The 14,191-nt window shown below is 38.1% G+C and overlaps 1 protein-coding gene across 3 annotated transcripts in view; it reads left to right on the top strand.

The window, feature by feature from the left end:
- Nucleotides 1–580: 580 nt before the first annotated feature.
- The window catches only part of Cfap36 (cilia and flagella associated protein 36), a 28,613-nt gene continuing 15,002 nt past the window's right edge, over nucleotides 581–14,191 (top strand). The window contains exons 1-4 of one of the 3 annotated variants that reach the window (XM_048352898.1): nucleotides 581–914; nucleotides 3,842–3,906; nucleotides 4,799–4,900; nucleotides 11,107–11,221. In XM_048352898.1, the coding sequence (XP_048208855.1) occupies nucleotides 800–914; nucleotides 3,842–3,906; nucleotides 4,799–4,900; nucleotides 11,107–11,221 (397 nt within the window). In that variant the 5' untranslated portion in view covers nucleotides 581–799. The remainder of the gene's footprint in view (nucleotides 915–3,841; nucleotides 3,907–4,798; nucleotides 4,901–11,106; nucleotides 11,222–14,191) is intronic. The other 2 variants (XM_048352897.1, XM_048352896.1) reach the window with 2 other exon arrangements.

The raw sequence follows: 14,191 nt of genomic DNA, 5'->3' as shown, positions 1-14,191 counted from the left end.
CTGCTAACAAAGTTAACTATAGATAAGATTAGCCTATTTCCCTCTGCTTGCTTAGTGTGATGTATTGTTAATCAAACATATGCCTGACTGTATGGAAGTTTCCCCAGATTGCCTAAGAGTTGTTTGTTTCATGATATAAAAAGACTGCTAGATTTTGACTCGGCACCTCTGAACGTCATCAGCGGAGGTTCGGGCTAGCTCGCAATAAACGACTCTTTGCTGTTTACATCGGTCTCAACCCTTGAGTCATAAACACTTGTGGGAATGAAAACGGTTAGGACTGGAGGGGTTACCACCGTGATCTGAAGCCTCAGATGCCCCATCCCGCCTTCCAAACGCCATTTTAAGCCTTGATTTCCCAGGCACACCCAGAGAGGCTCGGGTCACTAGCCAATCGCCATACTTCTTCTGTCGGCTCTAGTAACGTCAAACCAATAGAAGAAGGGTTACTTTTGCAGTCCTTACTGTTAACTGGCCAATCGAAAACTTTCTTTAAATGGTACTCCCGCCTCTTCCCGGACTTCCCCGCCCTCTCGCACCTCCCTCCCTAGAGCGCAGGCTCCGGAAGCTGACTACACTTCCGGGTGGTAGCCCGAGGCGGCTGCGCACGTTGCCATGGAGACCATTTTACGTTAACTGGTTTGTAGTTTTTTTTTTATAACCCCGGTGGCCTCGTAACTGCGGGGGGCCGCTCTTTCCCCATTCTCTCTGGGTTTCCTGCGGCCGGGAGGCCTCGGCAGGCCCGGAGAGTCTGGCTTAGGGGTCTGCGTCGCCCTGTGGGGGGCGGGGGAGGGGCGTGATGGCTGCGGAAGAGGAGGACGAAGTGGAATGGGTGGTGGAGAGCATCGCCGGGTTCCTGAGAGGCCCAGACTGGTCCATCCCCATCCTGGACTTTGTGGAGCAGAAATGTGAAGGTAAAAAACAACTCCGGAGCCTGAACCGACCACTAGCGGTCTCCCAGCTGCATGGATCTTTGTCGGCCGGGTTTAGAGCTAGTTACAAAGAAGGAATTGAATTCACTGGTGGTTTTCTTGGCAGCTCTGAAAATGGAGACTACCCTCCCTCCTCCTTCTTCGGCTCCCTCCTTCCCAGTGCGTGTTTTCAAAACCTTAGACTTGAATCCTATGTTCCTTCTTTCACCCCAACCCACATATCTCTGGGCAGGTGGACAGTTTGGGAGAGCTTGCGAAGTGTCAGTTTGTTTCCCAGTCCTTTCGGATCCTTAGTATTTGGCCCTGCAGAATCAATCTAGGAAAAGAAAAATTCAGCTACACTAACAGTTGACACAGTTGACACGGTTAAGAGGGTTATGTGGTTACCTCAGTTCGTGGTCTCGTCGTATTCCCATGTTGGGCTCTCTGACTCTTCAGTTATACCAAACTTGGGGAAGGAGGGGCCTGCACCTAACAAATGAAGCATTCTCGGGAAGCATTATAAATGCCCTTGAGGGATGGTCACTGAGGTTTTCTGATTAGCATGCTCTTTGAGTTCCGAAGTCAGTCTTGGAGTTGAATTGGACCCCTTTCATAGAGAAGGAACTAGAAGCTATGTTGTAGGAACTACTGCCCAACCCGTTAATGATTTAGTTTGGCAAGACTTTGAATAATCCATCCATCATTTGAATATGTCGATGTTTATAGCATATGATTAAGATCAGTTGGAAGAGCTGGGATGAGTGGGTACACACTGCAGGGAAACAAAATTCTGTGAAAGAAATACTGCCTAACAGTATACCCAGGATGAGTTGGCCTGCCTGAAAAGGTAATGTATTCCCCAGTTATGATTGATGGAGATCTCACATATGATTCAACCCTCAAATGTTTCCTTCTTCTGAGTCATCGTTTAAGACTTCTTTGAGATTCCATGAACCTGGTAAAGATGAAATTTCCTTTGACCATTTGTCATAGTCAAAATTTAAATACCTGGACTTTCTGTCCTTTCCAGAAGTAATCCTTAAAGAGGCCCCAAAACAACGCAACTTTTAAGAGTTTAAAATGCTATTATGAGACTGGTAAAGCATGTGGAATCCTGACCTCATTTAGAAGAAATTATGTCATCCATTGACTCCATGTGTGCCTCTGAGACTAAACGTTGAATGAAAAAAGAATGGCTTATCATGTTATTCTCAAGTGTCAAAAGTGGCTGCATCTCACTCATAACATACCTGAATTGTGTAAATTTACAGAGAAGCAGATTCTCAGCCTTGTAAACATGTCCTATATAGTGGTTTTAGAATTAACTGGAAACAACCTATATTGAATGTGTGTTCAGTGTTATATAGAGTAAATGCAGGATAGAGGTAATTTGCCAGTGACTACTAGACATATGTTATATAAAACAAATAAATATAGGACATATAAGAAGTAACATGAAGAGTGACACTTGAAGTAATTGTTTATACTTCACAACTTGGTTTGTTAACACATTGTTCTTTATTTATTTTGTTAAATTTTTATTGTCAAACTGAGGTACAGAGAGGTTATACTTTCATAGGTTAGGCATTGGATACATTTCTTGTGCTGTTTGTTACCTCCCCCCCACATTGTTCTTTATTTCAGATAATTAAAAGTTTAGCTTTATACAACTTTGTGAATCAACATTTCAATAAACATAGTATCCTTACGACAAAAGCTGGGGATGGAAAACAGAGCAAAACACAAAGTAGCAGGTGCTATAACAAAGATATGTACATGGTAATAAATAATTAGATCAGGGGCTGGGAATATGGCTTAGCAGTAGAGTACTTGCCTTGAATTCATGAAGCCCTAGGTTTGATTCCTCAGCACCACATAAACAGAAAAATCCAGAAGTGGCACTGTGGCTCAATTGGTAGAGTGTTAGCCTTGAGCAAAAAGAAGCCAGGGACAGTGCGTAGGCTCTGAATCCAAGCCCCAGACTGGCAAAACAAAACGAAGAAACAAAAAACAAAATAACCCCAAATAATTAGATCAGAGAAAGAAATATATCAACCTGGGAGTTAGGAGTGAGTAGCAGGTCATGAAGAATGTGCCTGTGGACAATATCTTGAAGAATCTTTAAGGGAAAGGGAAATAAGCTATGAAGCAAAAATGAAAAGACAGAGGAAAAGTTTGAGCAAAAGATGGAGGGTGTTTGGAGGTATGCCAAATGGCTATTTATTGTTAGAAGGGCAAGATTTGGAATTTACGAGTACTGGGAGATGAGATTGGATTTAATCTTGGAGGGTTTTGCCTACCTTCTAAGGATTTTGCACTTATTCTCTAGGCAATGAACAGTTGCTAAAGTGTCTTAAACAGAAAATTAGAGAAATGAGTTTGCATTTCAGGAAGATTATTCTTGGAGAATGAAAAAAAGTTTATTGTTTATAATTATGTCCCTAGTCTATCCTGATTTCCTAATTAGATATGAGCTTCTTCTGGGAATAGCTCCTCAATCTATTGTTTTATACATAAATTCAGCTGGTATACATTTATCTGGTTTGTATTTATTTTTCATTTATCATTGATGTATGGTAACAATTACCTAATCACTTCTAGTAAAATTTGTATCAGCACAGTTCCTGTACAGTAGAAGGATCTAGAGTCTATTAAAAAAGGACTCAGTATATAACAGTGTTACATTAGAAGCTTATGAAGAGATTGTTGCCTTACATTATTGATCAAAAAATGGCAAATTGGCTAGGCCTGATATTTCTGTAGTCTCAGCTACTGAAGAGGCTACTGAAGAGGTGGGAGGATCACTTGAGCTTACGAGTTCAAGAATAGTCTGAACATCATAGTTCCACTTATAAGGAGTAGATTTTAAATTTGTATTAAATGAATTGATTTGTTTTTACACTGTAATATTTTTCTTATTAATTTAGTTTTTGATGATGAAGAAGAGAGCAAATTGACCTATACAGAGATTCATCAGGAATACAAAGAACTAGTGAGTATTTTTTTCACTGAGTTTTAGAGGTAATTAGGGAAATAATACTGCCATTCTAAGTATAAGCTGTGTATTTTGTTTCATTAAAATTATTTTAATTTCACAAAATCCAGTTAATCCTCACAGTACTACCAGTTGTATAGACTGCATGTTCTATCTCGTTTTAATAGATAGGAAATTATTTTCTACTCTTGAATATAGGGAACATTTTCACAGTATCTTGTATCTTGTATCACAAGAATCTTGTATTTAATCTTTAAGTTTTATTCTTATTTAGCTGATGTTTCCAGTAAAAGTATTAGTTTTCCATAGATAGGTTTGTCTTATTATTCTTAAACATTTCTGCCTATTCAGCACCAGTGGCTTCAGACCTGTAATTCTAGCTACTTAGGAGGCTGAGATCTGAGGATCCCAGTTTGAAGCCAGCCTGTGCTTGTTTACCTCCAATTTACCACCAAAAAGTGGGAAGTAGAACTGTAGCTCAAGTGGTAGAACACTAGCTTTGTGCAAAAAAGCTGAGGGGCACTGTCCAGGCCCTGAGTTCAAGCTCCAAGACCAGCATACACATTAAAAAAAAAATCCTTGGGGTTTAGAGAATTTTACCCCACTAAGCTTCATAATCTTGACTTTTATAATCTCACTCTGATTCTGATATTATGATTCTGACTTCCCTCTTGTAAAAGAAATAAAATTTCGTATGATTCTCTGAAAAAAAACAAACCCACCCAAACCCTTCCTTTTAGTGTGGCAATATTACTGCCATGTAATAAATAATATAATGTACAACAATATTTGTAAAATGGCACTTGGTTATACTTTTCCAGACTTAATAGACAAATTATCATTTAGAATTTTTCTTTGTAAAGTTTAAAAGTTAAACTTTCTTTTTTAGGTTGAAAAACTGTTAGAAAATTACCTCAAGGAAATTGGAATTAATGAAGATCAGTTTCAAGAAGCATGCACTTCTCCTCTTGCAAAGACACATACATCTCAGGTTTTTGCCTTTGTGTTATTCTGTTAATGTACAGTTATATAACAAAAATGACCCTGGTTTCATTTACATTTCTTATATTTGACTAAGTATAATATTTCAGACACAGTGAAAGGTGAAAAGATAATTATCACATCTGAATTCTTCTTTTTTTAGGACAACCTAGAAAAACGATAATTTCAGGGATTAATGAGCTGACAAGATTAAAAATAAACCTTCTGAACTCAGAACTATCATAAGATCACAAGGTTTATCCAGATGACTTTGATTTATGTAGGTCCCCAATAAATCTGGAGTTGTTTCATTTCTAATTTTAAAGATTCACAGTTATATTTCTAAGGGATTTCTTTTCTTGGAAGTTATTGTCTTATTAATTTTGTTGTACTGGGCTGAAATAGATAATATGTGTATATATAAATATTTACTGAGGCTCAGGCTAGTTGATGTTCTAGATACTTGACATGTATTATCTCATATAAGCATCTTGACACCTCTTAAATTTGGCACTGTTTTAACTTTCACCTGTAAATGAGGAAACTAAAGCATAAAGATATTAAGCACTAATCAAGACATGCACAGCCTAGTGAGTAATACATCTAATATATAATCCTATGTAGTATAACTGAGAACAATTGTTCAGAGGTTGAAGATAGAGATATGTTGCTGCTAACCAAGATGCTGTCTCAGAATTTACTTTGATTTCCCATTCTCTACCAAATAACTGTATTTGTAATTCCTTGCCAAAATGATAGGAATTTCTTTGGTGTTAACACAAAGTATGTTTCCAGCCTTAATGTCTAGCCATACTTCTCCAATATATTATATATAATCATATTCCAGGCCACTCAAAAGCATTCATATACTTGGCTTTGTGCATGTTGTGTCTTAACCTAGATATAGGATAGATAATGTATAGACCACTCTCTGACCCAATCCACCATCTCTTCCTTTACCCAAGAGAATCCTCATCAATGTGGCTTAGCAGCTTTGCTGCTTCCTCTACTCAGACCAGAACTCAGTCTATCTCACTAGATCATTTTATATCCATATTTTTGTTGTTCTACATTGAATTATAGTTTCCTACAAGTCAGTCTGTTCTAGATTATAAGTCTTTTGAGATACTTTTAATTTATAATTACTAGTTTAGAAATAAAAACTTACTACTACAATTAACTACTACTACTACTAATTTTAAGAGGTGCCCATGTCTCAAGCCTGTAATCCTAGCTATTCAGGAGGTTGAGATCTGAGGATCATGGTTTGAGGTCAGTCAGGGCAGGAAAGTCCTGAGATTCTTAGCTCCAGTTAAGCAGCAGAAAGCCAATAGTGGAGCTATGAATCAGTGGTAGAGTGCTAGCCTTGAGCAAAAGGCTCAGGAAGTACGGCACAATTTTACTTTTCTTAACTTTTTTTGATTCTCTGTTTCCACAGCCATAAAATTGGGGAGAGTGCCTAATTTGGAAGTTTTTTGTAAAGTTTGAGAGAGCATAATGCCTGGTGTGTATATAAGTGGATCTACTTATCAATGGTAGCAATTTTGGTAGTTAATTGGGAGTATATTGATAGACTAGGGTCATAGGTTCAGTCTCATGACCTGAATCAGCATAGGACTATTATGATTACTGAGAAAACATCTTAAACTGTGTTATTTACTGTTTTGCAGCAATTCAGTTTTCGTTCATGAAAGTCAGAGTGTTGATTCAAGTTGGTTAATATGGGTGTGTAAGAATGAACTGGAAGCTGGGCACCGGTGGCTCATACCTATAATCCTAGCTATTCAGGAAGCTGAGGTCTGAGGATCGAGGTTCAAAGCCACCCTGGGCAGGAAAGGCTGTGAGACTCTTATCTTCAATTAGCCACCAGAAAACTGGAAAAGGTACTGTGACTCAAGTGGTAGAGCACTAGCCTTGAGCTGAAGAGGTCAGGGACAGCGCCCAAGCTGAAGAGGTCAGGGACAGCACCCAAGTGCAGAGTTCAAGTCCCATGACCGACAAAAAAAAAAAAAAAGAGAGAGAGAGAGAGAGAGAAAAGAATGAGCTGGAGAAACAAATTGCTTGTTATGGGTTATTTAGGAGGTAATTTTCATTTTGTTTTGCTTTGGATGATTTGGTTTAGATTTTCAAAACTACTGGCCATCTCTCATTAAACTCTGGACTATTAAAGAAGACTTGCAAAATTCTTCCATCTTGTTTGGTCATCGTTAGACCTAGATCATGTCTTGTTATATACTCTGTATATTAGAGTATATCAGGTGAAGTATTCTAAAAAAGAAAAAAAAATAACACTTTTTAACTAAAGTTTGGAAATTCCTTTAGAAAGAGGAATTTTTAAAAACATTATAGTCTTTAATTTTAATTATAGACTTTAATTATAATTTAAATATAGAGAGGTTTTTTAAAAGTTTTTTATGAATGGGCACTGGGTTTTGTCAAATGCCTTTCTGTTGACATGATGGTATCTTTTTTTTCTGTAATCTATTGATGTTTGTTATATTGAGTGGTTTTCCAAATGTTGAAACAGACTTGTTTACCTGAAATATATCTTATTTGGTTTTGCTTTATAATTGTTTTGTGCATTGGTTGGTATTTTGTTGCATATTTTTCCATCTCTAATTCATGAGAAATACTGACTTTTATTTTTCTTGTAATGTCTTTGATTTGATATTGGGGTAATGCTGGTCTCATACATAAGTTAGTAAGTATTTCTCTGCTTCTGTTTTCTGGAAGAGATGATAAGAAATTGGTATGATTTCTTCTTTAAATGTTTGGTAAAAATTTACCAGCGAACCTATCTTGTTCTGGTGTTTTGTTTTGAATTATTGATAGAACTTTCTTTGTGTTTGTACCAGAGCTTGAACTCAGTGCCACATTCCCTTACCCAACTTAATTGTTCATGGCTAGTGCTGTACACTTCAGCCACACCTCTGGTTCTGGCTGTTTTGGAGATGGAGTCTCAAGGCCTTCTCTGCCCAGGCTGGCTTCAAATTGCAATCCTTAGAGCTCAGACTCCTGAGTAGTTAGTAAGTTTACAGGCATGAGCCACCAGCACCATAACTTTTTTTTTTTTGGTCAGTCATCCCTGAGCTCTTCAGCTCTAGTCTAGCACGCTACCACTTGAGCCATGGTGCCACTTTTGGTTTTCTGGTGGTCAAGTGGAGATAAGAGTCTCATGGACTTTCCTGCCTGACTTGGCTTTGAACCTTGATCCTCAGATCTCAGCCTCCTGAGTAGCTAGGATTACAGGTGTAAGCCACCGGCACTCTATTTTTTTATGATGTTACATGCCCTAGATATTATCTCATCTAAAATAGTTCAGAATTACCCTTTGAATACTTGCTGTCAATAAATTTTCAATACCTTTATAAATGATAATTTATGAAATTAATTGTTGGCCCAAATGTTGTCAGGGTAATAACTACCTCTTCATTAAAAATATATATGTATATTATGTAAATATTATATTATGTATATATTATGTATATATTTTTAGTTTTAAGGCTTGAACTCGGGTCCTAGGTGCTGTCCCTAAGTGGTTTTGCTCAAGGCTAGTGCTCTATGGCTTTGAGCCACAATGCCACTTCTGGGTTTTTCTGTGATTAATTGAAGATAAGAGTCTCAGAGACTGTCCTGCCAGGGGTAGCTTAGAACCACAATCCTCAGATCTCAGCTTCCTGAGTAGTTAGGATTACAGGTATGAGCCACCAGCACCTGATGGCAGTTATTTTTCCCCTATGTCATAGTTTTTTTTTTTTTTCACCAGTGCTGGGGCTTGAATTCAGGACCTGAGCATTCATTGTCCCTGGCTTCTTTTTGCTCAAGGCTAGCACTTTACCTCTTGAACACAGCGCCACTTCTGGCTTTTTCTGTTTATGTGGTACTGAGGAATTGAACCTAGGGCTTCTTGCATGCTAGGCAAGCACTCTACGGGCTAAGCCATATTCCCAGCCCCTCCCCTAGTGACATAGAAAGCAGTGGTTTATTTTACCAATAGAGCCTTAGGCTCAATGAAATACTATATAAATATTGTTGTTATACTAACTTCATAGATGAAGAGATTGAAGCTGATTAAGTGATGTCCAGGGTCACAGAACTGCTGGAGCACAGTGAGACTAGAGACAGGCTTCTGATACCATGTCCTCTTTTCCTTTGCCAATGTGCCAGTCTTTACCAAATTTTATTTGTATAGGAATTACCTATAGAGATTCTCGAGCACTCATAATCCAGAGATTAAAATTTATTATGTCTGAGGAAAAGTGCAGGAATTTTTGTGCGTTTATTAAAAAGGATCAAGAGTTATGGAATGAGCCCTACTTTATAACTTAAATACCAGTTCAATCTCTGCCTGATAGATGCTGTGGTTGATTTTTCCATCAGTAGCAATGACTTTCAAGTGTTAATGATTAGGATAAAATACTTGGTGTTATTAGTAAGTCTAATAAGCCTCAGAAGATAACATAATTAAGGTAGCATAATCCCATAAAGGGGATTCTGATAGACATTGTTAATCAATCACAGAAACTAAAATATTCAGACTTCACCTTTTAGGGAAACTTGTTTGTCATCTTCTGTCCTAGGGCTTTCTAGACAGTATTTATGAATTAAGGGAAAAGAAGCATATCATTCCCCCCTCCCTCCCTTCTTCCTTTTCCCTTCTCCTTCCCCTCTCTTTCCCTCCCTCCTGGGTCTTGTGGCTTAAAGGTCCTGGGCACTGTCTATGACTTTTTTTTGTGTTCGACTGATAATCTATCACTTGAGTCATAGCTCTACTTTCTGCCTTTTGGTGGTTAGTTGGAGATAAAAGTTTTATGGACTTTCCAGCCTGGGCTGGCTTTGAACCTTGATCCTCAGATCTCAGCCTCCTGGGTAGCTAGAATTACAGATGTGAGCCACCTGTTCTTAACTTTTTTTTTCTTTTAGCAGTGGACTCTAGATGTCTATGAGAACTTGTTTTGTACCTTTTTTATGTTTCTTTATACTAGACACATCTGGAATGCGTGCTAGTTACAAGAAGAAAGATTTTTTTCTTCTTTTGAGAAGAGTTCCTTGATGAAATTTTTGTTGGGGTGGTCTCTGACTCTCTGTAACCTCATCATGATTTTGTGTGGTCAGATTTTCCATTAATATCAAGTAAACCTAGACATAAGATTCTAATAAAAATGAGTATTTTCTTTTGGGTTTTTGTGCATTTCAAATCTTCTGTTTCTTTAAATTAGCTTGTAAATTGGTTTGCTCTTGAGTAAGTAACAATCACAATGGTTAAAGTAGCATTAATGCATGTACACCAATGGTAGACACCTTTTTTTCTTAATTTAGTGTACTTCTTAGTTATGATTTTACATAATTTTTTTTTTTTTTGGTCAGTTGTGGGCCTGAACTGTGGATGTGGGTGTTGTCCTTGAGCTCTTCAGTGCAAGGCTGCTGCTCTACCACTTGAACCACAGTGCCACTTTCCGTTTTCTACTGGTTAATTGGAGATAAGAGTCTCATGGCCTTTCCTGCCTGGGCTGTCTTTGAATAGTGATCCTTAGATCTCAGTCTCCTGAGTAGGTAGGATTATAGGCATGAGCCACCAGCATCCAGTATTTTACATAACTCTTACCTCAAACTTTTCCACCTAACTTTCTATACTATAATATTCTCACATTACTTATGGTTCACTACATTTACTTCACAGTCTCCACTTTTGCCATTTAATTCAATTTGGTAGTCAAGTGACAGGTTATAAACCAAATAGATATTTGGCTGCTAACGTATGAAACTGTAACCTCTCTGTATATCACTTTGACAATAAATTTTTTTTTAAAAGATGTTTTGGCTGAAAGACATATCAAGGAAATGAAACGGTAACTAGAAAACTAAGCCAGAATTCTGTATTGTTTTTTTCAGAGTAATTTAGCACTGGTTCATTTGGAATATGTCACCTCTGATACCCAGAGGACTGAGGGCTTGGAGAGTCAGCCTCCTGAGAACTCTATTTAAAGGCTTTCAGAGTAAAATCTTGAACCAACTGATGGTTCACACTTCATCACACACTTGAGAGGCTGAAGGCAGAAGGATTATGAGTTTGAGGTCAGCCTGTGCTACATATAGAGACTGTGTTTCAAAAATAGTTTTTCTTTACATTGTCCACTTGTGTCACTTAGCCACAAGTTGTGGCATTCATGAATGATCTCTTCCAGTGGAGATGATTTGATGTGATTCTTTCCACAGGCTATTTTGCAACCTGTATTGGCAGCAGAAGATTTTACTATCTTCAAAGCAATGATGGTCCAGAAAAACATTGAAATGCAGCTGCAAGCTATTCGAATAATTCAAGAGAGAAATGGTAAAATGTCGATGTTAGAAATCTGTGTGTTGAATGCATCTTTTTTGTTTTGTAAATTTGGCTATTCTGATTTGGATAAGGCCTTAAATGTAGCTGTTTTGCATGCCTTATTTCAAGTTTGTTTTTGGCTGCTGTGAGTAATTTTAAGGGCACAAGCTTTCTGATTCAATGTTTTACATTTCAGAGCTTCTGCCCATCTACTGTATTTATGGAAGTTACTGTTTTTGAGTGGTTATAGTTACTACTGAGAGAAGTAACCATCTTATTCTGTCCTGTATTATCATTGTTAAGATCATAGAAAGAGACAGTAGGCCACAGGCTTTAGAGAACATTGAAATTAGTTGGAAGGAAAAATATGGTACTTATACACAATGGAATACTACATAGCGATTAGGAATGGTGAAATACTGTTATTCGCAGGGAAATGGTCAGAACTCGAACAAATAATGTTGAGTGAGACAAGCCTAGAACACAGAAAACAAAGGGGCATGATCTCCCTGATATATGACTGTTAACAAAGGGAGACGGAGAGACAGTAGAGACCAAGTCTGTGAATACTGTATATGTTCTTGATACATTGTATATTGCATATATGTCAACCTGACCTAGACAAGGGATAGAAAAACAGGTCGTAAGATATCATAAGAAATGTATACACTGCCCTACTATGTAACTGCACCCTCTATGCAAACACCTTGTAAAAAAATTTATGTCCAATTAATAAAAAAAAAAAGAAATTAGTTGGAAGGCTTGAAACACAAATGGCAGTGTTCCTAGTTTTCTAATTGAGTAGGTCTAGGGTGGGAACTGATAATTTGATTCTTTTTTGGTGCCAGTCCTAGGGCTTGAACTCAGGGCCTGGGATCTGTCCTTGAGGGTCTCTGCTCAAGGCTAAAGCTCTACCTCTTGAGCCATAGCTCCACTTCCAGCTTTTTTCGTGCTTAATTGGAGGTAGGGGTTAACAGATTTTCCTGCCTGGGTTGGCTTTGAACTATGATCCTCAATCTCAGCCTTCTGAGCAGCTAGGATTAGAGGCATGAGCTACTGGTGTCTAGTGGTAATTTGCAGTTTTAACAAGTTTCCAGGTGATGCTTAAGCTGCTGGTTTTGGAACGTCTCTTAGAACCACTACACACTGGGCAGCATTAGGTGGAGAAAGATGATTATACTGATCCTCCTTGGCTTTATCTTTTGCCTGTCTCTGGGCTGAAACTCATGGGCTAGCTTTTCCTGCTTTTGTTTCTATCTGTGTGCTTGAACTTCATTAGACATCCTCACTCAAAATAATCAAATTTTAAATTAAGTACTTGTAACTGCACTGTGTCCTTTTCAAACTGGGTTCTCATCTCGGATTCAGATTTCTGGCTCTATTAACATCGTCTTTTGTTTTTCCTTTGTTCAATAGGTTGCTTGCCACTATAGTCTTCACTATATCTTATAAACTCTTAGTTTGGGAGTGGGACCTTATATGAAAGCTATAATTTAGTTGCATTATTTGCTTTAATCTTTTTTTTCTTTTTGGTGGTACTGAGAATTGAACTCAGGGCCTCACTCTTGCTAGGCAGGCTTTTCTACCACTTAAGCCACATCTTCAGTCCCATTTTGTGCTGGTCATTTGTGTTGTGTGTGTGTGTGTGTGTGTGTGTGTGTGTGTGTGTGTGTGTGTGTGTGTGTTGGGAATCAAACTCAGGATGTTTTACTTGCTAGGCAGGTGCTTTGCCACTGAAGTACATCCCAGCCCCTGTACTTTGGTCATTTTTGAGGTAAGATCTTCCTTTATGCCTGGGTTGGTCTGAACTGTGATCCTTTATTTGTGTTTTCCCTTTACACTCAGGATGTCAGACATACAGTACTGTTTCTAACCATTGTGCTTCCCTCAAAATCGGGATACAGGTGCACGCCATTGGTTGAGATGGGAGTCTTTCCAGCTTTTATGCTCAGTTTGTCTTTGAACCATCATCTCCACCTCCCAAGTAGCTAGGATGACCAGTTTGAGCCACTGTGCCTTGCTGTATTACTTGTTCTTAAGGGTGTGGAACATGCAATAGAACTTCTGTTGTTTCGGGGTAAATACAGATGCTGTAGAACCCTTGTTGAGGATTCTCCTTTCTTTTGTCTCATTCGAATAGAGACATATGCAAGAACCACCACCCATCATAAAATCCTAAAATACTTTCTGCAGTAAATATGGTTGTCTGTGCATAGGAAATATTACCACCCTTACCCTGAAGAATGCATGACACAGTGCAGTTACTTTGGTTTAAATAAGTTTGGAAGAACTGTTTGTTCTATAACATTCTTTCCTTAATGTTGCTTTATTCTGACCTGTGGGATAAAAAGGATCAGTTTGATAGTGATCTTGACAGTGAATGGTAGTTTTGCAGTTGGAAACTGCAATGTTAATAAATTTGAAAAAATTTATTCAAATTACTAAAACCTGTGTCAGGTGGATGTTCAAACTGCCAGTACCAGAACACACCAATGAGAATGGCCTAAGCAGTTAGAAATTTTTATCTTACATAACAAGAAATCCAAAAGAAGAGAGAGAAGAAAGATAGGTACAGAGTTGATTAGTTCAGTGGCTCAGTGATATTATTGAGGACCCTGATCCTCTAATCCTAGCTACTTGGGAGGGAGGGATAGATGGATCTTGCTCAGAGGAATGCTCAGGTAAAGTTATCTCATGGCTCTATCTACAAAATAAAGTAAATACAAATGGTTTGGTTGTGGGGAAAGGATGGGGAGTCATGGCTCAAGTGGTTGAGTGCTTGCCTAGCAAATGTGAGTCTCTGCGTTTAATCTCTAGTTACCTCTAAAAAAGAAAAAAACCTTGATGGACACTTCATCTTTATACTCTACCATTCTTAATATCTTCTCTCATGATTATACACTGGCTGTATCCAATGTAGGGTCAACAATATCAAATGGACTATTTTCTTCTCTACATTTCTTTTTGTTAGCAAGACATAGA

This window comes from Perognathus longimembris, chromosome 8 (assembly GCF_023159225.1).
Source record: "Perognathus longimembris pacificus isolate PPM17 chromosome 8, ASM2315922v1, whole genome shotgun sequence".
NCBI classification, from domain to species: domain Eukaryota; kingdom Metazoa; phylum Chordata; class Mammalia; order Rodentia; family Heteromyidae; genus Perognathus; species Perognathus longimembris.
This window is presented reverse-complemented; position numbering and strand designations above follow the sequence as displayed.